This window comes from Haplochromis burtoni, unplaced genomic scaffold (genome assembly GCF_018398535.1).
Source record: "Haplochromis burtoni strain Fernald_Lab_line unplaced genomic scaffold, NCSU_Asbu1 Contig_348, whole genome shotgun sequence".
NCBI lineage: Eukaryota > Metazoa > Chordata > Actinopteri > Cichliformes > Cichlidae > Haplochromis > Haplochromis burtoni.
This window is the reverse complement of record NW_024582709.1, coordinates 365,933-392,585: the sequence shown is the minus strand read 5'-3', so window position 1 is coordinate 392,585 and position 26,653 is coordinate 365,933. Positions and strand designations below refer to the sequence as shown.

The window sequence follows — 26,653 nt, the reverse complement described above, 5'->3', positions numbered from 1 at the left end:
ATCTTCATATTTCATAGCAAAGTCTGGCCTGTGTATGGCTACAGATACAGTTTGTTAATAAGTGTTAATAAGTGTTAATGAATGCACACTTTCATGACTGACCAATGATATTTTATTATCAGTTGAATACAAGAAAACAGACAATGCCATTTAAAGATAGCGGCTTCCATCAACGTGTGATTGTAACGTTTCCTGAACTTGAAGTTGGGGGAGAAGCACACATCGTGATTTCTGATGGAAGCGTTTTTGGCCTCAAGTTGTAATCCATCCTGCCTGGTTCTAAAAAAAAAAAGTGTGTGGGGGGGGGACAAGACAGAAACAAATATATTACTGCAATCTTTGAACATCTTCATTTGACTGCATGGGCTTTCTAAAAACATCTGGAAACCATGTGACAGGAGTATTATTTAATTGTTTGGGGGGTTTTACAAAAAAATGTAATGGGTTGTTTAAAGTGAAAGCATGCGAGGCCGAACATGTTCATCACGAGCCCAGTTAACATAAAATAAACAAGTTTTGAACAACCTACATGTCACAAAGGAAGAAGAAAGAAAGTGAAACTGCTCTTTGATTTTCTTTTTTGGGTTTTTGTTTTTTACTCTTAGGGACCTGAACACCACCAAAGCTACAACTGCTTGAAAGACATTTAGCGAGTTAACAGGAACTCACCCTCGAAGCATCCTGGGATGGGCAGGTTTCCATCATTACAAGTGGTGGCCACAGGGTAGCCACATTTGTCAGTTTTGTTCAGACAATAGAAGGCGACATGTTCTCCATGGAGGACTCTGTTTGGTTTCAAGTCTCCAATCCAGATCTTCTTGCTGTTATAGAAAATACGGCCTCTTTTGATGCCAACTGTGCAGGGAGCTGGGTGAACAAACAGAGCAGCTGAAGCATTTTCACTGGACGTTACAAATCCAGTCTGTGGCTTATAAAGACAGTGCTACATGCTGAGACACCAACTTATTTCTCGTTAGGGTGAGCGAGCGGACACTCATGAACACAAACAATCTGAACCTATCAGAAATGTTTTGGAATAGTTTAAGATGAGGCTAGAATTTCAGCCTGAGGGAAGATCTTGTTTTCCTATGACTCACCCCTGCAGACCGGCTTTGATGACCAGTTTCCTGTATTTTGACACTGTATTTCATCCCGACCTTCCAGAACATAGTGCTCACTGCAGGCATACCTAACCTTCTCCTTGTAGCCATGTTGTCTCATCACAGCAAAGGTGATGATGCCGTTCGGTATGTTTGTTGGAATTGGGCAGCTCACGTCTAGAATAAGGTTTTGAATAGGAATTAAACAGTTACCAGCAATTTCATAAAAAAAAACCAAAAACATTTTATATTAAAAAAATGGAAACAACATTTAGAGCAACAAAATTTTCGAGTTTTTTGTGAAGATCCAAAACAAAAGTAGACGTCTGCATACCTCGACACACCGGCGGTTCAGTTACGCCTCCATTAGCCATGCAGAATCCTCTCTCATAGCTTGGTGCTTTAGGTGGATTACACTCATATGTCCAAGCTTGGCCATACTTAGTTGTGGTTCCAGTCAATGGCTTATCGTGAACAATCCTACCATCGCTTGGTGGCTTGGGCAGAGGACAGTTCACAGCTTTAAGGAGAAAAAGAGGTCCGATTAGAGTCACATTGACAAAAGTTGAATTCGTTTTCTCTCAGCTTCATTTAGTGTACGATGTGCATTGGTTGTTCTCTTTGCTATCCATTAAACATTAATGGTTTGATTTTCGCTCTGTACATTTTCCTGGATTACCTTTGCAGAGAGGTGGTGGATGGCTCCAGGTGTTATCATGTAAACATCTGGTTTCATTGCTTCCTATTAAGACATACCTGATGACGAAAAGTTCTCAGATATATTAACTGCAAACACAACTGTGTTTTGGGGTTTCATTCTTGCCGTCGCTCTTACCCATCATCACATGTGAAGTTAAGCACGCTCTTGAATGGTACTTCTGTCCTCCCCTTTGCAAACGGCTGCAGAGGTCTTGGGATCTGGCACATCTTAGCTAGAAAAATATGTCACAATATGGACAGCAGTGAATATTCTGTGGTTACAGAATATTATAAGCTGCAGGATATTAAAGCAGTTATTGCTGATTGTGTCTAAGACATATTCAGGAGGTCCCACGGCCTAAAACCACGATTTTTACTCACGAGAACATGCCAGGTTTGCCTGTGTCCATTCTCCTGTGGCAGTGCAGGTTATCCTGGCTGATGGTGTCCTTGAAGGCAAGTACCCCTGTTCACACGTGAGAGTCACCTCTTCTCCAACCTCATACACACGTTTTAGTGTTGAAGAATCAATCCCATCAGTGGTCGGAGGTCTGCTACATACTGGTTAAAGATCAGGCATAGAAATGGTCACGTTTTGCAACTAAACATTAAACTTTGTATTTTTTTTAATATAACACTGCACTAAAACTCTGGGATCTATTATTCAGATAATGAGGCTTTCAACTGTAAAAACGTCACACAATAAACACACATGCATGAAATGCACAAATTAAATCATGAACAGCACAATCATTGACAGAAAGTCAAACGAGATATCTCGCAGCACATAACTCATAACAAATCTGTTTAATGCTAAAATACAAATGGTATAAATGGAGCAGTTATCCTCCTTCACTTTACCTTTCACTGATGTTACAGTTGTGTATAAAGCTACTTGGCTGAGGAGCAACAAAGCCAAAGCTGGAGACATCTTCCTGGGTTTGAAGACTCTCAGTGTTCCTGCAGATGTGTAAGGATGAGGATCAGGAGGGCTCCTGAGTAACAGGAGCGTGATAGCTCTGTCCAATCAGATGCTAGAGTAAGCCCCTATTGATTGAGCACAAAGGTCGAAACTGTTGTATATTTACCTAGAGTTGATTGATAACTTTGATTTGTTACAAGAGCAATCAGCAGACACAAAGAATTACATGAACTCACAAGAACTTAACATAAAAACTTTGCTGTGCAAAGAATTGTCAATGAATAAACGTAAACAATCTTATTAGGAAGGCATTTTTGCTCCAATAAAGCAGAGAGCAAATAGTTACCATGATAATGCCAACAACACAAGCACATTTAACTGCACGTGTTCTAGTTTGAGTTGACTAAAAGTTGTCCTTTAGCTCAATGAATTTAGAAAATTGTGGATTATATCAGCATACAAAAGGAGATTACTTCTAAAAAAAAAAAAAAGAGGAAACTTTGTGACCTGCAGGACCATAATCAGTGAAATTATGCGAAACCTAAGTGGGTCAGAGGATTTGTTGATTGCCAGCAATGTCATGTGTCCATCATGGACGAATCAAAGTATTCAGATAGGCTCCACTGATTTATCGTAAATCAAATTACTCAGGAGGTCTCAGAGTTTTTACAGGGATCCCTTAATATTCTTGAGACACTTAACCATACACTTACTACTATACTGTTCACACTCTTAAATGCCTTTGGAGCTATTTTTATTTCAAAACTTTTCAACCTGAATACTTCAGACAAATGAGACTCATGTGACAAAATCACAGACAATATGCTTTTATTACTGATAGCGTGGCTATGGGAAGAACATTAGATCTGCTAACCTAATTAAATTTAGAAGAAGAAGAATAGAGATAGCAGTGCTGTACCACAGGTCAATGGACCATAAAGGAATTGGTAAACTCAGAGAAGTCTGACAAATAGCAAGCAATTCAAAACAATCCATGCAGCTGTGACCAAATGCTTCATATGGGAACAAATAGCCGAGCTGAAGCAAATAGCATTAGTAAAATCTGCAAAATGGAGAGTCCAGTGAGAGACATATTTATAACTCCAATCACAGAATTTGAGTGAAATCTTAAGCACATTATTAGAGAGCTTAAATGAGAAACTGTGCTTTATTAACCAAGTGAGAAATCGGTCTCCTGGTGCTCAGTAAATCCCACAAATGCTAATATCAACACTTTCTGCACAAATTGTGCTGCAATTTGATTCAAAGCAACATGAAAATAACGGATTCAAATGTAAGCTGTGTGGTGTGATCAGTGTCATTATCTCTTTGTCCTCAGTACTTTTCCACACGACCTGTGAAATCTGACTGCGTGCAGTATGGCGTGCCAACCCTAACAGACTTTTTACATGTGTTGATCAAAATCCCCAATCGTGGTTATTTTATGCTGCCTCTAAAGAGGGCACAGACAATACTTCTGAAGACAGGCAAAATAATCATCTAATTTCTTCTGACTTGACGACAAGGATGGATATGCAGATTATCAAACAGTGCCTGAAAGAATGGATCTGTCTACAAGCGAGTCACCGTGAGCAAAACTGTCGATTTTCCTACTTTTTCTACACACCATGCGAGAATATGTATTGCGCTATTTTCTCCACGCGATGACGCCCCATCCTAAATTCCTGCTGTGGGATCAGGGGCCTCCTCCCACCCACAGCAGAACCTGTTGGGTGACATCAGCCCGAGAGGAAAGGAGGAAGAAGAGCGGAGCCGCGTCAAAGTCCGCAAAGAAACCAGGAAGTTCATCTTCAAAATAAAAACGTTAATCGAAGAAAACGAGTCAATGGCTGAATTGTTGAGCTCTTAATTTAGTGCCTAACTAACCAATCAATCACTGTCATCTTTTTTAAATTCATGCTTATAATTTAAATGCTGAAGTCTTTCATAGGGAGCTAAAAAAAAATAAAGATAGAAGTGGTTAATGAATGTAATCCACGTTGATCTGCGTTTAACAGAGTGGATATGCAGAGTGGTTTCACTGGCTCTTTTTCATCATTTGAAAGGTTGTGTGTGTTGCTTTCGTGTATTGTTTGACAAAAAGGGGCACCGTGGACCGCTTTCTGCGACTAAGATTAAAGGACGTGCAGACACGGAGATACTAAGGACCCTGATAAGGATCCTGACCCAGATGAATTATATTGCATTATAAAGAGAGGTGATTTTTAATAGTTTACCCCCACTGAACAATGGCAGCACACTACACTACATTTTCAGCCCAAAGAAAACATTATCATTTTCATTAAGCCTGGGTTTGTTGCTTGATTTTTCTGTCTTCAGTCATAGTTATTATCGTATTATTATTATTATTATTATTATTATTTTTTAAATCAAGTACTATTACTACTAGTACTAATATGATGCCCATAAAAACAGTAATGAAAATAAATATCACAACTACACAAAAACGCACAAAAACAACAATCAGGCAAATATTTACAATAGTAAATTTCTGCATTACTCGCACAATACCGATTGATGTTTTAAATATCATACTTATTGCCAGTATGCAGTAATTATGAACCGACTTATTTTTAAAGGAAAGAACAAAAATACTTTGGCCCTTTTCAATAAAAGCTCCGCACGCGGTCTGCACAGCTGCGGGCGGAGACTAAATAATTCATTAAAAAAAGGCTTCACAGTATTATCGACTGACTGCTTTCTGTTGCTCAGGTGAACAAAAACACTTTTTGTGATTTTTTCCCCCCTTTTTTTGTCAGTTTATCTGTTCATTTAACCATTCAAACGAACTGAAATGTTCGATTTAAATATGATACGATGCAGATGAAATGTTTCCCCACTAGGAAATGCAAATACACCGCTGAATGCAAATCAAAGACTCGGTAGTCCACTCCTGAGATCTAACTCTGAAAAGGTTGCATGAGCAGTTATGTTAGATTGGATTTTCTGCATGCTGCAGGTAGTAGTTTTTATTTTGGTTTTTAAGGTATGTGTTAGGATATAGCAAACAACCTCTTACACACGCACTCTAATTAAGAGAGAGAGAGAAAGAGAGAGGGAGAGAAAGGGCTTTTATTTTGAAGGGCCATACAGGAAGCAGTCCTTCTCAATGTAGCTAGCCTGTCCGCGTGCACCTCTGTCAGTGGAGCAACCCAGTGGTGTCGACAGGCAGGGAAAGCCCTCACTGACTGTAAGTACAGTGTCTCCGGTGAAGACCGCCGCTCCGCACTCTTCCGCCGCGACATTGAGGGCTGCGCGTCTGAACGGACTGAAAACCACCCCAAGACAACAACGCAAAGCTGTTGCATTGTATCTTTTCGTTTTTAGGGGGACATGGCTGATGTAAGTTTGAACGAGTCGTCCTCCGCGGACGTCGCAAATAGGTTTGCTCGGAAAGGTGCCCTGAGGCAAAAGAACGTCCACGAGGTCAAGAACCATAAATTCATAGCCAGGTTCTTCAAGCAGCCGACTTTCTGCAGCCACTGCACGGACTTCATCTGGTAAGCTCTTCCGTTACCCACCTCCACCCCCTGCCTGACTGCAGCCTGTTGCATATTGGATAACTTCAGTCGAGAGCCTACACTCTGCTCGATGATGTAACACAACTACAGGCTAACTTTTCCCTTCATAATCCTGCGATCCATGCACCTCCTAAAGACTTTCCTACTAGTGGAGAGTCAGCGCAGGAGCACTAACGTCGTCATAACCCTTCCTAGCAGCTCCAAGCTTCTCCAAGGATCCCAGTCTGTTGTATTATTGTCAGACCTCTCGCATTTTCATGTTTGTGTTGTCTACTAATGTTGCATTTTCTGTATTAATCTGTTAATCTTCCAACTGGGAGAGTTCTTAATAAGAAACGTAGTTAAAGCGTCTTTTTGGTCTGTGAGGACAACGTTAAAGCTGCAGCACATTCCTGCAAGGCAGAAACAACTTCAATGAAAACTGTGCCAAAAGCTTCCCATTGCTGCTGTACCAGCCAAGACTGGACCTGTTTGAAGTGCTCTGATGAGTAACAGGTTCCCCCTTCCTGGCACCCACTGTAGTTGGCCTGTTCGAATTTTCAATTTTAAGCTGCTAGGGATTTTTTTTTAACTTGAAGCAGCTCAAACGCTGGTTCTGAGATCTGCAATTAATTGCCAGAGTGAGCCAGTATGGAAAAGCACTTCATCTACTCTACGTAGACTGATTTATGCATGTCCTGTTTTGCTGAAACACACTGCTGTAGAGGCACAGATTATTATCTCTCTGTTGCATTTGTGTTTTCTTAATTTGTGACTCATGAGGAGAAATGCATTTGGATAACATAACGAAACACAAGTTTCCAAATGCTGTAAATAGTCTGATTCCATCTATATACACTAGGCGGTTCCAGTCTGTGCAGCAGGTCTTTAATTGCATTATGTTACTGTCCTAAAAAGCGTTCGTTTTCACATTTTATACCGTATCTTAAATGTAAGAGGAGGAAACTTGCAGACAGCTTTGCAGAGTTAAACTGCTCCTCTCTTGTTAGTGGGTGTGTCTTCCAAGAGCCTTTTTTCTGTGTAAAGCTAGTATAGCACTGACAGCTTTACACAATGACCTATGTTCAACCAAGCGCCACTCCTTAGTGCAAAGCACAAGCTCCACATAACCATAATTATTAAGGCAAACAGCTTGTTGCTTTTCTTTATGAGGTCAAAGCTTCCCTGTGAGGGCTTTGATTGATGAGGATTTCTGTAATGACATTGTGATTAACCACAGAACATGTCAGCAGAAGAACAAACTCAGTATGGGCACAAAGGATCTGCACACCTAACCATTACACCGGCGTGATTCTAGAGGACTGTGATTCACTCCAATTCAGCCACAAGAGCCTCGGTTCAGTTGCAGTTGGCCTTTCAGTTTGTTTGAAAGGTGCTGGATTGGGTTGAGGTCAGGGCTCCTCAAGGTCACTCAAGCTTATCCACACCATAGACAGAGAAATACTTCTTAATAGGCAATGAATGCTTTCAGGAAAACATGAAATCCCAAGAACTGTGCAATGCTCTTCTTTAATAGTCATGGAAAACATGAGACACGTGGGTCCTTGGATTGAATGAATGCGTGTACAGTACGTGTGCATGCATGTGCAGGTGAATGAATGGATTTACTGTGCACACGTGTTTGAAAGAGTGTGAGCACGAGCAACTGTTCAATCCGTCCTTCTTTCTTTTCACAGGGGGTTTGGAAAACAAGGATTCCAGTGCCAAGGTAAAAAGCAAAACTTATTCATGTGTGAGGCCTTCAATTAAAATGTGTGTGTAAGAGAGACATGATGTACATGTTAAACTTTGATTTAGGACTATTTTGTCATTCTGTAGAAAAAAAATGGTGTTCTTTGTCTGTCAAGTCTGCAATTAATTTATTCTGATGCTGTTTCTCGAATCATCACATTTAGGGTTGATACATTTTTGTCACGTTTCCATGCATTTTGCTGCACTAGGTCCATCTCATACGTGCAACTACAAGAGAAAATGACTGAATGCCTGTGAATGCAATTACTGCTTATTCTGCTGTTTTATATATTTGGAAGCTTTAGATAAAAGCAGTGTTTTGCTGTTTGATAGCCATGCTTTTGATACCTGTGGCACCAGGTGTATCCGTCGAGTTTAAAGTAATCAAAGTAATGACTGAAGTTTGGTGTGAGATTTAAAGACTTATTATTATCAAGTTAAATGAAACTTCATCCTATAAAAACAGGCTTATCAGAAGTAGGGCTGCCACAAACAATTATTTTGATAGTCGACTAGTCACCGATTATTTTTGCGATTAGTCGACTAATCAGATCATCATCCACTGGACGTAAAACGTACAGCTTATTGCACCAGCAGCATCTGCTCTTATATAACTATCATTCGCTTATAGCTTTAAGTGTTTCAGGTATGTGCTAACTAAAAATAAAGACAAGATGATAGTTTATTAAATTTTATTGAAATTTGCAGATTGTTTCGGTGAAGTTTAATAAACTCCTTGCTATCTAAAATATAACAGGACACCGGAGTAAATTCTCCAGCATCTCACACTTCTGATAATCAGCTGTCTGCTTGACGTTTATTCAGCTGTGTAAAAACTATAACTTTAGTCTCAGCCAAACCGATTTACTCAGGAACAAATAAAATACTAAAAAAAGCCAAACAATAACATTTTAAGTTATCTAAGTGACTCATATGTCATGTTTAACCTGAGAGAGAAAGACGGCGGTGGGTTTGAAAACTATTAGCCGGGAGTCCGGTGTTCTCACGGCTCCAGTTAGCCTTGCCCCCGGCTAGCTATCAAGCTAGTGGGTAACAGGCGTCTCCGAAAACGTCGGAGCGCTTTTGAAAATAGGTGGTGTCTTATAAACTGAGCAGATATTTGAGGTTTATACAGCTACATTCTCGCCTGAAAATATGTTAAATGTTTATTTTGTGACCCAGAACAAATAATAAGAGTAATATTAAAACTAACTAGCTGCCGCCATTGTTGGAAACTGAGCTGGGCTGCGCTATGAATTCTGGGACACAGCTTCTTCTTCTTCGGAGTTTAACGGCAGCTGGCATCCTTGTACATGCAGTGCTGCCATCTTCTGTTTCAGTCCGTTATTACACTCTTAAATCCTGCTATTATTCCTGCGTCTTTTGTGATCTTACAAAGCTTCAAACGACGCGTCGACTATTAAATCAGTCGTCGACGATTTTGATAGTCGACGTAATCGTGACTAGTCGACTAATAGTGGCAGCCCTAATCAGAAGTAGGGAAATTGGAGTAAACAAAGTGTGCTGAGCAGTAAATGTGCTATCTTAAAACAGAATCTAAACAATTACGTGTAAAGCAGGTTAGGGAAACAGAAAGTGAAAGAGAGTGGACAGGGATAGGGAGGAGATGCAAAGTGGGAAAAATGTGGACAGTTTTCTTGTTAACTGCTGTTTTTAGCTTTAGCAAGCACATAGTCTCTGAATTCCTCATCTAATTTGGAAAATCTGTGGACTTGCCAAAGCATTAGTTTGGCTGTAATTGCCCGGGTAGCAGGACAGATGATGTCCAACGAGATCTGGTTGGAGAAGTGAGCGAATCGTCCTAGCAGGTCAGACTCTGTCTTTTTACACTTAGGCCACCTCGCAGCAGTGAGAGGGCCGGGGCTGTGGGCCCTCCTTGCTCTCCCACTGACAGATCACTAACCAGAGTGTGTGTATCTCTGCTGCCTTCTCCCGCCCAGATTAGACAAAACACTGAGGAAGGGTTTCCATTACAGTCGTGCCATGAGCTTTCATGTTTTAATGGCGTTCTGCGTACTGCGCTCCCCCCACTGCCACAGAGAGAGTGGTGTTGGAGGAGAAAATAGCCTCATTCCTGAAGAAGGGAGTAATGATGTCAGTCTTCTAGTCTGAGGCTCAGAAGGGCTTCTTCTCCAGTGTTTGTTGTGTTGAAACAATTGTAAAACCTTAGTATTCGAGAAAGGATGGTTCAAATAAAACAGAGGCTTTAGACTAGATATAGGTAGATGCCTTTATCAGCTTTTTTAGATTGATTTTTTGTTCAAAAAATGAAAACAACACATCACATGTTGTTTTCGATATCGCACGGTGCTAATTTATAATCGGCGTCTGCGACCGAGATGCAGCGCAGGTGGATTTTGTCTGCGTTGCTTTGCTGATGCATTTGCTTGGTTGCAGTTTTTGTCTGTGCAGCCTTTGTTGTTGCATTGCTAAATTACTGCATCAAAACCACCAACTATTCATGAACTAACTGCAGGATGTGCGTCGTTCACGGAGACAGAAGACGCTCTTTCAGTGGGAAACTTAAAGATAAACACTTTGTCACATCGAGTGTTTAATCTCAATGATTCATAGACTACTCTCCTGAGAGTGTCAGGGAGAATGAGACACACAGGGGTTTTAAGTGAATCACAGCCCATCTTACTTATAAATGTAGATGGTTCATAGTGCCGTTAAGGGCGTATGGTATGTCTGGTTAACGTTTGCGCATAGGAACATGCGTATTAGCCCGTGTCTACATGGAAAACCATGTTTGACCCGTGGGCACGGCTGCCAGCAACCTCACACCCACTCTTCTATGTGATCGCCTCTCACACAAGTGAGATGTTGCCTGTTCTCAAGCTTTGCTCCTACTTGAGAACAGGCTCGGTAATGAGTCACTCTAAGGTGTCAGAGTGTTGATAGCCTAACATGTTTTTGCATAACCTGACATTATCGTCAGCGTGTCCGCGAGCCCCCTCCTCTGCTTTCACAGCAAGTTGCCATTTTCCTCCTGCCTCATTGTTACTGTCGCAGCTTCTGATGCAGGCGATGATAAACTCAGGGGTGGAAGGCCGTCGCGTACACTCACGAAACACGAGCACAAATGATGCGCTGCAGCTTTTCTCTTCCCCGCTCAACGCTGGCCGCACCTTTGTTATTCCATCATAAATCCAAGTGTGGACCTTTTAAATAAATTATGAGTCCGCCTCATCAAGAGGGAGGTGATTGGTTACGCTGCAGCCAGTCAAAGAGAGAAAGGTCCCTACTTTCTAACATCTGCTTAGCCATCAAATATTAAACTTAAGCTTCTGTAAAATGGGGGTCAAGTCCTCCAGCAGGGGCAGCGAGCCTCTCGCTGACTACTTGAAGATGACAAAATGATGAACTGGAGAGTGGCATTTCTATAACAAGAGTGACATTTAATTTTCAACCGAGTAAATGTCCCTTTGCTAAGAATAGGCCGGGCTCCACTGTATTACATCATCAAGTGTAGTTTATGTGTTGAGATTTTGCGTCATATATTTAAGCTCAGTGAATATGTTTATTTTTGCATGTATTCCTTTTCTTTTTATAACATTTTAAGATTAAAAGATAGAGCTCATAACAGTTTGGTCAGTTGGTGTCTCTGAACTAAACACTGACAAATATACATGAATCAATTTGATTACTGCAAAAGCCGTTTACAATAATGATTAATGAGCATCCCAGCTTGGGCTTTGGAATTGTGCTTTTTATTGATAAATTTATTAGGTACAAAAATAGTTGGCAGGTTTACTATTAGTATACACTCATTGGACAGTTTATAAGGTGTACCTCTTCAAGAGTGGAGCAGTTAAGATAGGCAGGAAAAAGGGGAAGACACACAGCAAATGGCAGCAGGTCAGTCTCAAACCCAGGCTGCTGCACTCTGGTCATGTGGCATATGGTCGCCTACTCACCCACTGAGCTAAACTGGGGCCCCGTTCAACTGATTCTGAAAGCCAACGTCTAATCAACCAATCGCATGGCAGCAACTCAGTGCACCTAGCTGTGTAGTTGTGGTCAGGATGATCTGCTGAAGTTTAAATTGAGCAAATTGGGAAACAGGGTGATTTAAGTGACTTTGAATGTTTTGTGCTTATTGGTGTCAGAAACTGCTGATCTGCTGAGATTTTCCTGCACAACCATCTCCAGATGGTCCGAAAGAGAGAAAACATCCACTGAGTGTCAAATCTCTGGGTGCAAATTCCTTGTTGATATCTGAAGTCAAAGAAAAATGCCCAGACTGCTGAACGGACAGCGATAGTAACTCACATAATCACTCTTTACAATCAAGGTATGCAGAAGACTATCTCTGAATGTACAGCATGTTGAATCTAGTAGTTTTGATACAGCTGTAGACAAACACAGCAGCTGCCACTCCCATCAGCTAACAACAGGAAACTGAGGAAATTCACCAAAATTGAGCAATAGAAGTTTGGAAAAACGTTGCCTAGTCTGATCAGTTGCTTTGAGCACAACAAACGATCCTCCGTAGTCGTCACTCAGAACATCTCAGAACATCAGAGCACCCTTGGCATGTGGCAGGTTGCCATCATGGATGTGCAGCTGGCAAATTTGCAGCGGCTTTGTGATGTAATCATGTGAGTATGGGCCAAAATATATGAAGAATGTTTTCCAGCACCTTGTTGAATCTGTGCCATGAAGAATTAAAGCACCTCTGAGTTCAGAAAGGGGTCGACGACTACTACAGTTGCAGAGTGCGAACTATCCAGTGAGTGTCTGTTTGTTAATTCGTCCTAATGATGCCACATGTTAAACTTCAGCGTGTGGAAATAATACTCAAGGGAAGCTATTAACATGTTTGACTTCATACAAAACAACACAGTTTATTCTGAACACGAATGTCTGTGGTCACATGTGTAAAGAAGAAAAATCAGATCTCTCAATGTGACACTTGAAATAAAATACTGAAGGAAAGTTAATGTTGTGGAAACAAACACCTTTCTAGATGGTATCTGCATTGTGAACAATCTGTCTGTCGTCTTCTGGCTACTTTTCCTGCGGAGTCTTATTTCAAGCTCCTGGCCTGCTGTCGTTGTGCAGCAGCGCAGCTCAAATCACTATTTAGACGACGCTGTAATGCAGTCAGGCCGTTCGTACTCGTGTCACTCAGCTCATTTACTGTTCAGACCTTGTTAACCTCACACTGTCTCTGGAAATCTTGAAACGTGAGGTTTTTTTGGAGGATTATTTTCAGGATTTATTATTTTCACCTCTTGATTTGTCAAGGTTTAATCTGATGGTTTGCTATTTTGCTTAGTTATACTGAGCTGTAGAAAAATCCTCCTAAGTATTTGGGGAACAGGTGCTTTCTTCAAGGACACCTGTGTGACACTTTATGAAATCAAACAGTGCCATTTCAAAGTTCTGCCTCTAGTGGAGATTTCAAAGGAAGGTGTCGATGGAATTATAAGGCCATTACTCCCTGCCAGTGTAAACCGAAACACAAAGCCATAACAGTCTCACAGTATCGATCCTATTTTAGATTTTTATTAATAACAAGCTTTTGAGTCCATCTAGTGCTGCTAATGCTTGGTTTTGTCCGCTTTGATAGATATGAAGCAGGAAATTGTTTCTCAGATCTCAAAAACATGTGCTCAAAAATTGATGTTCTTTCCTGGCCTTTGTGTAAAATGGCAGCAAATGCAAAATCAATTGAATAATACACGTAAACTTCCTGTCTGTACTGGCTTTAATATAAACAGGGCTGTTTGAAGCTACAGCTGAGCAACAACTAAAACGTCGGTTGAGTAGAAGGCAGAGCGAAAAAGAAAGATTAACTGAAAACCAGGAGGTCTCCTTGTTATTCACGCAGGGTATTCCTGTGATGTAGTGATGGCTGTCTTGTTTTCATCTTCCCACACTGGTCGTAATGCAGATGATTTCTGGAGTGCTGAGGCAGCTGATGGATATGTTCTCACATAATGGTTTCTTGAAGATGACCTGTGAGGTCGGCTTTTTTTTTTTATTATACAATTCAATTTTAAGCCAGGCTCGGTATTGCACTACGGGAATCACCCTCTGGTGTGCTGTTGTAGAGCAGGGGTGTTAAACATATGGCCCTGGGGCCAGAATTGGCCAGCAGACCTTTGGAAAATATAAAGGAGGGGGATAGACTTTGATTTTTTTCACTGTATTTTCACTGTTTTAAAGTCATGTGTATGTGTATGTGTATGTGGCCCACAGTGTAGAATGAGTTTGACATGCCTGTTGCAGAGAAACCCACATTCCTAAGAGGAAGCAGTGCACAACGCGCAGCCATACGTGCATTTATAAAATGAGATTACTTCTTGCAGGGATTACGTTAATCAACCTTGTTGCTTCTTTGATGCTGAAGTGTTGGATCTCGCTTTGATAGATAAAGAAAGATCATAAAGTTTGCAAACGTCTTCATTTCTGTAACTGCGTTGATGTGCAGTCACTTTGTTAGTCTTGGGCTGCTCACTGTTTATTTAGAATATCCTTGTCCACACCCAGCGTCATCCTAATAAGGTGTTGACAGTCCGTGGAAAGTCCACGGGCTCCTTTCAGGATGCTTGGTGCATGTATTCTTATGCTCAGCTGCTCAAACAGCACATTTCTTAGTTGTTTTCTGCTCCTATATCATTTAGTACAGAGATTCCAGCATCAGTATTAGTGTCAGTGTTCAAAAGAAAAGGCAGAGTGTGTGCAGATAACTTATTTAAACCCTTCTCTCGGATTCATTATATATTGCTGGGTAGCCAACACTTTCGATTATATACTGCAAGTGTTGGCTAATGATGGCAAATTGTCCAACATGGACATAAAAGCACAGGCATTAAGAGCAGGAAGCCAGCATTTAAGGGTGCCATTTCTGTTGAGTGGCAGATTAGGGCTTCGTAGTGAGAGGAATGCATTGGCTCGTGCTTTTACTTCTCCAGGGGGGCCTGTAATAAACTCCATCTTTTTTCATGAATGGTATGAGAGTTTATTACAATCTTAACCTCAGGTGGTCTGAACACTAATGCATGCCTAGGTGAGTAATGCTCTTTGCAGCTAAATGATTTTAAAAACAGGGATGTCTGCTGTATAATAGTGAAGCCAGAGGCACAAGATATTACAAATATAATATAATCTCTAAAAATCCACACCAGTCATTTATTTAATATGCAGAAGTGAAACAGCTTATTTTTTTGCGAGCACTGTGCTCAGCTTGGTCTCTTAAATGCAATGCAATTATAATAATTTAGTCTTGTAAAAGCAATGAGTAGAAATTACCAAGGGTTTAAAATCCTCACTGAGTGTCCCTTGAAATACTAATCCATGGACCTCCTGGTAAGTGCCTCTTCAGATTGTGGGCATGTAAAAATAAATTAATAATTTTAATGACAAAATTAGTAGTTATTGCAGTTTTCTCCTCCAGTTTTCCCCAAGCACCTTTTTTTTTTAATCTAAAAAAAAAGCTAATAAATATGGAGCAAGAAAGAAAGAAAAACACAGAGCGCGGGCATTATTTTCTAATTCTAACCATTAAAGATCTGAAGATCATTTTTTAATTTTGTCATTTGGTCCTGATGATGATGAGCCACGAAACCCTCGTGGTGTCGAGTTTCTTATGTAGCATCAGTTTCAGTCAGGGCTTTGGACACACAGACCACTCTGCAACATCTGTTGCTTTATCTCCGCTGCCATAGTGGTCGTGCCTTTGTTTGCACCTTCATCTCTCTGATTTTTTTCCTGTCCTCTAAAGCAGCGGTATACTTAGAACAAAGAGGCAGATCAATTGCTTACAGCTTTGATGAATTATCTGTAGCAAAACACCGCCAGCTTTCTTTGTTTCTTTCTCGTCGTCTCTCGTCTTTCTACCCGTTTGCTGGTTTCTCTGTTTGCCCTCTGTCACAAAGCCGCCCTATATTTCACCCTGTGTCCTGACCCAGGCCCTGGGGTTTCTCCTTTAAGGACACACTGCCTTTCTTCATTTCTTTCAGCACAAACGCACTCTCGCATATCCATTTCTTTTATCTCCTCCTGGCAAACAGGGGAAATATTCAGTTTCTGGTTATTGAAGGGTGTTTGTTTGATACACTGCACGTTTGTGCTGTCAGGAATAGGATGTCCTAACTGCAACCTTGTTACTATTTTGGCCCAGAGTTAGAGATAGAGAAGAATACAAGATTCAGAGATCCTTTGAGCAGAGCAGAGCAGAGCAGAGGCAGCGTGGCATATATGTGTGTGTGTGTGTGTGTGTGTGTGCATCTGTCTATGAGATGCAGAGGGAAAGGGCAGAGTTCAGGTTTGGCTATATTTAGAGTTGTTCCTTGGTCCCCTGAAGATATACAGTGCTATGCAAAGCATTGGATCTGTTTATAGGATGCTTGTTCTTTTGATATCTTTTTGGATTACATAAGGGCTTTAACTAGAAATGCACACATGTTGTGCAGATGTTATCAACCTAATGATTTCACTCAGGATATTGTTCTTATGCAAACTTGGGTCATTGTGGCAGTGTGTTTTTTGTTTTTTTTTTCTTTCTTTTTCAGTTTCTGCGTGTTTGCTCAAAATAAAACAAACACAAGCACAAATGTTCCTTCATTACAGGAGATTTACTATTTTGAATAGTTTCAAGTTGTTGATTATTTCTATCAGTTAGAGAATTCACAAACAGTTCAATAAGGAGAGATCATTTGGAAGAACTGAATGTGAGACTGAGAAATTAATCTGTTAATTATGAGGCAATTAAACGTCAATGACCCGTCATGGCAGAACGAACTTCCAGCTGTGATAGGATTTAGGACAGGTCTCCCTGGAATCTAGATGTTGGTGGTGGTGAACATGAAGAGTGAGGCTTGGATGGAGCTCTAGGTGCCTTGGTGAGGTGGAGATGGCAAGGTGGTGTGTTGCAGGAATGAGATTTTGAAAGGGAGAATGATGGAGAGCACAGAATGAATGCAGAGTGGAGGCTGATTGGCTCAAAGAGGGCGGGCGAGCAGATGATTGGACTACAGTAACGATGTCAGTGTTGAAACAGGCAGCGTGGGAAAGTGGTAGTGATGCAATGAACAGCCAAGCAGGCAGATGACTGATTACAGATCTTCCATATTAAACTTATGCATAAGAATCATTATATGCATGAGAATCATTATATGCTATAAGAACCTTCAAGCGAGTACTTAAACCTGTGTAAGACTGAGGCACACTAGTCGATCAATTATGGTTAAAAATAACTAGAAAGGAGGGAGACAGTGCAGTAAATTGGTAAGCTTCAACAAATGAAAGACTACATCTGCTAAGCTGTAGCAGATGTAGTCTTAATTTGCTGGATGCAGAGCAAAGACGTGAATCATATGAAATATGTTTTATTGTTTTGTGTGGTGTCTATACTTAGATTAATCAAAAATGTAAAAATATACAAAAGTAGACAAAATGCATTCTGTTAAAAGTTCCAGATCTTAAATCTACACTATTAGCTGCAGATCTGGCTTTTTACCAGAGCCACTTGCGAATAGGAAGCATGTATCTCGATAAAACAAGCGCAATATCAACCGCAGACTGTATTTAAAAGACTTGATGCAACTCAGTGCAGCTTAGCTTTTTCGACCTATGTTTGGATGAAAGCTTGGAGCACTAACAGTACACAAATTGAGTTAAACAATCAAACCTTCCACAGAGTTCTTATGAAGGGGGGAAAAATCCACAGAGACCAAAACCATTTTGATGCAAACATGCTTTTTGACCCTGTAAAGGTTGGACATGTTAACATGGGGATCTATGAGGATCGACTTGCTTGTGGAGCCAGCATCGAGTGAGCTCTTGCAGTTTTTTGCACATCTCCTTGTTAAGTTTATTTTTCAGCAGTTGCCACTTGGTATCAACCAGTAAAATCCCTTCACCAATACTGATGAGGCCAAGAGGTCCAACATAAGGAATGATATCTGTATAATTTAACCTGGTGCATGTTGAGGGATGCAGGGAGAGATATTTCTCTTTTGACAGTTGCCATGATAAAAAATTCCAGTAATTACTCGGGAGGAGTCATGCTCGACTCATGTGTAAAAGGCTGAAAACCTTTTTTTGTAAGATCAGCGGTAATGTCACGGTGATTTAAGTTGTCTGCTCCGTTGCTTCAATTGAAATTAGACTGGAGTCAATGAGGTACCGAATTAACCCTCATTTTGGAAGAATGTCAACAGATGCAATCGCTCATGTCAAACACGAGAAAATACACTCCTGGGCATGACATCATTGCACTGGTTGCAGCTAGTGGCATATGAAAAATAAAAAGCGATGAAAACACTCAGATGCATGTAACTCCCAAGAAAATATGTAAAAGCCACACTTTTTGGTCTTGCTCCCTGCAGTCATTCCAGCCTTTGCTGGAATCACAGGCAATGTGCTGGACAAACAGGAGCAGCAGGCAGTAAAAATAAGGTGTTAAATTAAAGTTAACGCTATGTACCTAAGTCCATCATCTGTCTTCTTAACTGCACCTCCAATTCAGGGCTACAGAGAGGCTGGAACCTGTCCCAGATGTCTAATGCTTAATTTATGGTTTGATTGTGTCAGTTTCAAGAGGTATTTGCCTACAGTGAGCCTATGGAGAGGGGTATTAAACCAAGGGAAAATTTGCTCTGGTGTAGTGCTCCAAAAACTGTGATTTACCCATGAAATGGACACTTAACCCAATACCTGCGCCAAAGAGAAAAAGTCACAATGTGCACAAAGTTAATAGCATTTTACACTGTGCTCATTGTGTCAGAAGCTTATAAATCAATAAATCACATTTACAGCATCTTATCAAATTGTGAGAAACCCAGAGGATCTTGATTAAAGTCTGCGGTCATGTAAACCTTTTAGTCAAATGCCCGCCTGTCTATTAGAAATGTTTTGAATAATGGGATAAGTCGAATTCAGTGTTGAAAAACCTTAGCAAGTGTATTGGAGAAGCTTAAATGTGAATAAAGGGCGCTTCAGATATACACACTATATATTTGTCTTTAAGACAGAATTGAATACAGTTTTAGTGATGCTCTAAATGGTCAAGTGGAGCTGCTGGCTTGTGAATGTTTGGGTAATTTAGATTTCCCTGAAAGCCTCTCACCTCGCTTCCTGTTTTTTTTTTTTTTTTTTTTTCACAATCAATTCAGAGCAGCTGCATTAAGATTAGACTAATCCATCATGACAGCCTGCATTATTTATCACCTTAATTCCCATTATGCATTTGGGGGAAATGCTGTGTTGTGCTGCATAGTTCTAATGTGTTTGGTGCTGAATAAGGCAATGTTTGTCAGATTTGTCATCCTGTAGGGACTGTGTTGGAATATGTTAATCCCAGTGCTTACAATACGGATTTATTATAAATATTGCTTTTAAAGTCAACATTGATGTTCAGTCAAAAATGTCAGTGTTTTAAATACCGTTTTGATGATTGTTGTTCCCTTGCAGCAGTGTTTCACAACTCTGAAGTGGATTAGGTTCTCTTCCTGGCTTTCATGGAGATTTTTGTGTACACGTTGCTGCAACAATGCTCATCATTTCTGGACAGGATAGCTCCTAAACAGAGAGAAATGCATCCTCTGACACCTGCATGTCATGAGATAATGGGCCCCTGTTCAGTTCCTGATTGCATGCTGGTGCCCATTATGTAGCCCAAATCTGTCCCACAGTTTGATAAGGGGATTTGAGGGCAGGAAGGGGACCGACTGAGCAATTGCAGGTGGGATGACGTCCATGTTCCTGCTGTCACGCTTACGTCATGAGAGAGTTCACCTGGGAATGAAGCTATGGCTGCGAGGCATAGCAGAGCTTTGCTGACTTTCTGGTTATGTGCTCTTGCATGTTGAGTCAGATCCTGGATTTGAATAGGTACCTTTCTGCCATTAGCCCTAACTGTCAACCTCTAATACTAACCAAGCTTTGATCATCAGTGATGTCAGTTCTGTGATTGTGCTATGTCTGTAATCCGTAACAGAAAATGTTGTTCTAATGATGAGGTGTTTTGTTATTGGTTCAGCAACTAAAGCAGTAAATTGTATTTTATTTTAGGTAATAGCCAACACTTTTCTGGGCACAGTTGCACTTTATTCAGTACTCTGCACTTAAAAACGTTTTCACATTAGGAAGCATAAACTTGCATGAGATCTCTTGAATGTTTATTGATTGTTGAGCATTTTGGTGGTTGGTGTGGTTATGTCTTCCGGGCACTTGGGTGGCTGCTCAGTGCCTGGTGGAGGCAATGTTAGCCATGAGTATAATTGATTAAAGTGTGGTTAAAAAGTGTGGGTAAATGTATTTGTGCAATCTATTGTGGGTGGGTGTTTGATTTTAGTGATTTTTTTCTGAGGGTCGAGGCCACTGGTGTTTTTGAGCCCTGCCATGTTGAGCTCTGTACATGAGTACTGTGCATGATGGATAAAACCTGCCATCACCCGCAATCATTGTAGCTTATCTGCTTGATCATTTGCTCTTTATAGTAGTTCATGTTGCTTTGGAATAATAATATTTCACATGTTGGGGCAAGTAACACATTTTGTAGCTGAAACTGTCAAAAGTGTATCTGCCCTCGCCTACAACAGAATCAACATTGCTCAGCTTTTGTTTTAGGCAAGAAAAAATCTGAATGAATTTTCATAAAAGTGGCACGAACTCAATCTTTAGAACGCCGAGTGAGTCAGACTTGGCCTTGAGCCTCAGTTTGTCTGTACTGCTGCATGGTCGGACATTTGTTTGTATGCCCATGTAGAGTTAGGTAAAAGAATGGACTGCCAGCACCTTTGTGTTACTGCGTCTGCTCTGTTTGCTCGGGCACCTCGATCTCGTACAAGAGGAAGCGTTTGGCAGCTCAGTTGTAAATGGACTCAAGTTGAGAGCATGCAGATACCGCATGGTGAGCCAAAGTCTCAGAATCTCAGCTGTAGAGTGAGTCCCTCATTTGGCTGGATATAACTGATATTTATTGCTAGTTTTATGAGACTTGTCTTTGGTAATGTGCAACTTGTGACAGCTGCAAAAACAGCCGTTAAACATGTGACTCAGTTTATTATAAGAAAAACACAAGGGTTCCCATAATTAATACAGAATTGTGTTATTTTTAACTCTCTGCTTTGCAATCGTGCATGAAGCAATCCGCCATAGACGACACTGAGAATATTTCTGCACTACGACTCCCTTTTTGTTTTCCTGGAAGGACTTCATTTACTGATGCTGGTATTGTGTTCACTGTAGCATGTTGCTCTCGCTGCCTTCGTCATCAGCGATGTAAACAGTAAATGTGCACGAATCCAGTGTATCCATCCATACTTTGAGAGTGCAACACTATGCGGTAGTTTGACCTATTAAACAGACCTCTGATGGCTTAAGTAATGGTCCATTTAGATGATTAAAGCCACTTTCAGATGGTCGACAGTTCTGAGGGGCATAATTGTATCATAGGTGCTTAATGGGAGCTTAACTGTAGCTTTTACTTGAATGAAACACTCAGACAGACCGTTTATATTTGTGAATGAGACCACCTGTTGCTCTGTCATTTGCTCGTAGGAAGTGTGCCTGCTTACTGGGATTAACTTTTAGGCTGGATGTGAGCAGCAGGGAACGGTCCTTCTCGGTCCTTCTGAATCAATGCTGTAATATCAACAAGTCACAAATCCCACATCTGTCTGTACACAAAGTAGGCCTCTGCAGGCTGCAGTACTTTAAGCTGAATCATCTGCCTTGCCATTTAGCACAGTTGGCTTCTGCAGTTAAATAAAACCCTCAGTTTTAGTGTGTTGCTTTACATCAAAGGCTACTGATCTTTGGGGGTCAACATCTAAGGTCCAGGCACTCTTAGGGGTTATTGATCAGGGCTGGTCTTAATTTCTTTGCCGATCTATAACTGCAAGTTGGGAAGAATTTACAGTTTAACCGATATAATTCGTTCCATCAGCTTCAAAATCATAGTTTGACATAAGGGAATGAAGAAATTGAAATAGAAAATGCTCTTTCTTTTGAAAATAAATAAGAAAAATTGTGAAAGGTAATTGATTATTCCAATATGACCAACTGAGAAAGGAATGCCTTCAGGTCTGGCTCATTTGTAAAAATATCACATATTCAATCACAAACAGCGATTTCCTGTTTTCTTGTAATGGGTGTGGTGTGTGTGTATATGGAAAGTCCAGTGTGTAAATATAAGGAGTCAATGTGGGTAAAGCCTCTCACATTTTTCCTCTCACTATGATGGAGAAACATTTGATTTTAGGACTGTGAGTCTATAATCTTCCCGCCTTCTTTTGTCTTCGGAGTTTGATCTCGATGGCAGCAGAGACACGGAGCTGTAATGCATTTTGCAGCACAGTTTGTGGGCTTGTCAGTCACTCTGTTATTTTTTCTGCCAGGTTTTGCATCTTTGCTTTATTGTTATTTACTGAGTTGGTGAAAAAAAAAAATAAACTCACATCTCCAGAGCCTTATGCAACAGTGAGTAACCGCAAGCAGGATGGAGGCTTAATAAATCAGTCGCACAGACAGATTTTAAACAACAGCTTCCTTTGGCATATCCTGGGGGAGATTGTGAATGAGACATTATGACTGTGTCATTTATTTTCCTTGATTTAGCAGGATTCCATGCTTTTCGACTACCCTTCCCCTGCACAACATAGCAAAACCACCAGATCGCTGCAATCCTTTGCACTGAAGTCACCCATGGATTACAGAATACCGAATAATCCCAACGATAACAAATTTTGTTGGGCACTATCTTCTCAGTCATCACCAGATGCCTGAAATTATTTGCACGCACATTCAGTTTGGGTTTAAGTTAAGAGTCATGTAGGCCTGTATGCCAGCATCTGCTTCCTGAATGTGGTGAGCGATGGCTTTCAACTTAATCCACTTCAAGAGCACGTTGCTTGGTCTGTAGCTGTTTTATTGTTCCTCCATAATTTATTCTTACATGTCACATATTGTATCATTTGTTATTTTTGATTTTTCTACTATTCTGGCTTTTTATTTTACTCGTATGGGTCACTAAACGTAAATCTGAGACATTATATACTTATCCTTCGAAGTTAAAATCATCCTTACAAGTTTTGATGAAAGTCAAAAATTGAAGCAACTTGGAAACACCCAGAAGAAAAAATTGTTTTCTGTTGCAATATTAAAGGATGCAACAAGCAGAAATAAATAAAGGAAGGGCTGTTATTAAAAAGTCATCATGCAACAGGATATTTGAATAAACGGTGTATGCCTGTATTATGTCTTCACAGAGATGAGATTCTTAAATGAACCAGCAAAGACAGGCGTGCTCATTCTATCCTACTTGTGGTGAAATTATGGTTCAGCAGTTAGGGTGTGGTCACAGTTCGCTGGCAGTCCTTGGGTGGCCCGTCTACCTGCAGAGAGCGTCTGTTGTCAGTGGAAGCAGTGTGCAAACTGTGCGGTACAACTGGTCTGTGGGTCACTCTCGCTTGTGCTGTTGATGGTCCGTCAGCCATCTGCAGAGAAGGGCGAAGTTATAATGTACAAAGAGCTGAAGCGAAACTCAACCCTGCAGTTGGGATTTTGGAGGAGTGCATGAGTGCACGTTTCCATTGGGTGTAAACTCCTCTAACTGTCCATAGGGAAATACATGAGCAAATGGACATAACTGTGGTATGAAAATATATGCATTACAAGCTTGCCTGGAATGGCTTCATCCAGGCCAGCATACTTTCAGTTTCACTTGTTCCACCTAAAGAAGCATTGCATTTTAAGTGAGTTTACTTGATGCAGTGATATATAATAATCCAATTACATATGCATATGTAGATCAGAAAAATCATTTGTTCCTTCACTGTACTTTAGTGAAATGCAGTGTAAACTTGTATCATGACCTCATACTGGAACTATACCTAGTAAGTCCAGTGTGCTACTGGACCATGAGGATGTTACATTGCAGTCACTAATGGCTGTTAAGCTTTTATTAACAACTGGTAGACTTCCGGTCATTGCGTTAATACGCTTCATCCACATAGCTTTGTGAGTCGGCAGTAACGTGAGCACAACGATCATCACAAGGCTTTTGCTAATGGTTCTGGCTAAGTGGCTCTTAACCATCGTCATTATGGCTTTTGATGTTTCCTTGCAAACATTCTGTGATGTCGTTCCGAACAATTTCTCTAATCTAGACTTTTTAAAAAAAGATGACGCAAAGTATGTTTTCCCTTTCCTTTCACTATTTCCAAACATGAAATATTAAAACTTGATGTGAATATAACTGTGTTTTTCTGCCAGTGCTACTATGGAAGAAACACACACACACACACACACACACACACACACACACACACACACACACACACACACACACTGTTAACTAAAACAGATTTTAAGAGACTCTAGTTTACAAAATGTAGGACAAATTTCACAGAAGCTAAGATAATTGTAGTATTCGTAATTTCCTCTTCGCTGGAAGATCATTTGGCAAATTAGTTTTAATTGTGTTAGTTTAGGTTGATAGAGAGTATAGATTGATGGTATAGAGCGTTCTCATAAATACGTTTATATTTGAATTTTGGATTAGATTTAGTTGCGGTCCTCTCTTATCACCATTAAGTGAAGCATTAAAGTTGCACTACTGCTCAAAATATTCATCTCAGCAATAAATTCAGATAGGTGTGGTCTTAATTTTGTCCTTAAAGACAATAAGATGTGTCATCTCTCAAATTAATGCAGGCTCAGATTAATAAAATATTATTAGGACATAAAGAGTAACACATTTTGACATCATCAGACTGTCTGACCTTCTAATTTTCTTTCAATTGAAACTGTGGACGGTTAAAGACCACAGCAGGTTTCAACTCAGCACAAGTTTTGTTTTATTAATAACAACAGGTTGCTAAATAGACTTGGTTTTTATGTCATGCTGTTCAACCACAGCCGCTCATAATGACACTGAGCAACAGCAATGAACTGTTTCAACTCTAGCTGACCTGAACGCACCTCCTTTGAACTGCAACTTGGTGAATAACGCACATTAGAATAATACAGATTTTCTCAGTGACATGGATTCAACTTAATAAAAGGTGTACCTTCCAGAGGTTCACGCCACTTTGGTTACGGATCAGAATGCTTTTAAAACTGAGAGTGTTTGGTTAATCCATGGGGAGGTGCAGCACTGAGCATTACCAAGGATTAGAGTAGGACATTACTACCACAATGCATTAGAAGAGTATTAGATAGCTCCATGATGGAGAACAGACTAATGCACCAGGCTCTGAATTACAGCATAATCTGCATTTAATTGCCATGAGTTTTGTTGTGATAATGGCATTATCTAATGGAAGAGCTCTAGAAGGGTTGGTATGAAGAACAAAAGGCAAGGGAAATGGAAGGGGTAGTGATGCAGTAACAGATGTGCGACTCTCACTTTAAGGATAATTATGCAGGCTGGCAAACCAGTGAGGATTTTTTTGTTTTAATCTTCCTTGCACAAAGATCCCTCTCGTTACAACAGAGATGTTTTTCAACAGTGAAAATGTCAAGAATGCAAAAACATTGAGTGAATATAATAGAACAGCTTTGTAAAGCATAACAATTCAATGCTTGTTTTGGATGAGGCACTTTGTCTGTTTGCTTCCAGCTATTACCAAGACCCATCGGCTGTTTCTGATACATTGCAGCGTTTAGCATTGGGATTTGCAGCGGTGGTGTTGGTGGGCTGTGTGCGTGCATGTGCGCTGGACAGGAGATACATGCATGCTAAACAGTGCCACATCTGTGGTGTTCATCTGCAGATGAATGACATGCCAAATACCCTATGTTAAAAATTATTGTTGCATTATATAATATTAACTGCCTCTCCATGTTGTCTCTCAGCCTGCTCAGCAAAGTGGTACATAAAGCAGTTTTCTGCTTGCTGTATCCTCTGCTCATTGAATAGGGACAACTGTCATCAGCTGCGGCCCACGGTGGCAGAGCTTGGGAAGCAAATGAGTGAAACAGAAGACACAACAGTGACCTAGTCAGTGGTATATTGCTGGTATTAGGGCTGGGCCAAATCATACCGTTCACGGTAATACTGGTATAATGTTGGGCAACGATAAGAAAATGAAATATCGCGATAGAATATGGGTAAAACGCACATGCGCAGTGCCTTTGTTTTCATACGTACATGGCGGAAAAAGCATGGCGGCGACGGAGAATGAGAAGCGCGAACGCAGATCGTTGAATGAAACAGATGAACCAGAACTGGTTTGTAAAAATGCTGCAACTTCAGTGGTGTGGAACTGGTTTAGCTTTCCTCCGTCGTTATTACCGTGTTGTTTGGAAAATACGGCACACTTCAAATCAATCCTTTGGTTTTTCTGAAAATCGACAGTGCCCCTTATAATCCCGTGTGCCTTATGTATGAATTCTGGTTGTGTTTACTGACCTCGAAACGATTTTATGTCGTACACGGTGCTCGAAAATCTGTCAAATGTTTTAGTGCGACTTTGCTAAGCTACGAAGCCGCACCGCTTGATGGATTGTCGGAGCATTACGGCTATCGTAGGCAGGAGCCTCGCGGAGTGATACGTACTGTGCTTCAACATAATATTACCATGTTGTGTGTGTATAACCTCTTTTTAAGTTTTGTGGATATTATACATGGTTATGCTGAGGATATGTCGGCCAGTTTCCACTGGAAATGCCTTTTG

The 26,653-nt window shown here is 40.6% G+C and overlaps 2 protein-coding genes across 4 annotated transcripts in view; one reads left to right on the top strand and one right to left on the bottom strand.

Moving 5' to 3' along the window:
• Positions 1 to 94: 94 nt before the first annotated feature.
• Positions 95 to 2,818, bottom strand: LOC102302703 (beta-2-glycoprotein 1). The gene is made up of 8 exons (XM_005942748.3): positions 2,661 to 2,818; positions 2,181 to 2,360; positions 1,936 to 2,032; positions 1,780 to 1,856; positions 1,435 to 1,620; positions 1,098 to 1,277; positions 670 to 867; positions 95 to 279 (listed from the first exon to the last, which is right to left on the bottom strand). The coding sequence occupies exons 1-8, from the start codon at positions 2,728 to 2,730 to the stop codon at positions 170 to 172; spliced, it is 1,098 nt and encodes a 365-aa protein (XP_005942810.1). The 5' UTR covers positions 2,731 to 2,818; the 3' UTR covers positions 95 to 169.
• A 3,029-nt stretch (positions 2,819 to 5,847) lies between these two features.
• prkcaa (protein kinase C, alpha, a) overlaps positions 5,848 to 26,653 on the top strand; it is a 140,667-nt gene continuing 119,861 nt past the window's right edge. For all 3 annotated transcript variants that reach the window (XM_005942746.2, XM_042228766.1, XM_042228767.1), the window contains exons 1-2: positions 5,848 to 6,242; positions 7,940 to 7,971. In XM_005942746.2, the coding sequence (XP_005942808.1) occupies positions 6,076 to 6,242; positions 7,940 to 7,971 (199 nt within the window). In that variant the 5' untranslated portion in view covers positions 5,848 to 6,075. The remainder of the gene's footprint in view (positions 6,243 to 7,939; positions 7,972 to 26,653) is intronic.

What these genes read in the sequence shown, in the direction of transcription:
- LOC102302703 (XM_005942748.3), bottom strand. Translation starts at nt 2,730, where the DNA reads ATGTCTCCAGCTTTGGCTTTGTTGCTCCTCAGCCAAGTAGCTTTATAC. An exon ending in AACTTCACATGTGATGATGG is followed by an intron (nt 1,857 to 1,935) that starts GTAAGAGCGACG and finishes TTTCGTCATCAG; the next exon opens with GTATGTCTTAATAGGAAGCA. An exon ending in CATCCCAGGATGCTTCGAGG is followed by an intron (nt 280 to 669) that starts GTGAGTTCCTGT and finishes TTTTTTTTTTAG; the next exon opens with AACCAGGCAGGATGGATTAC.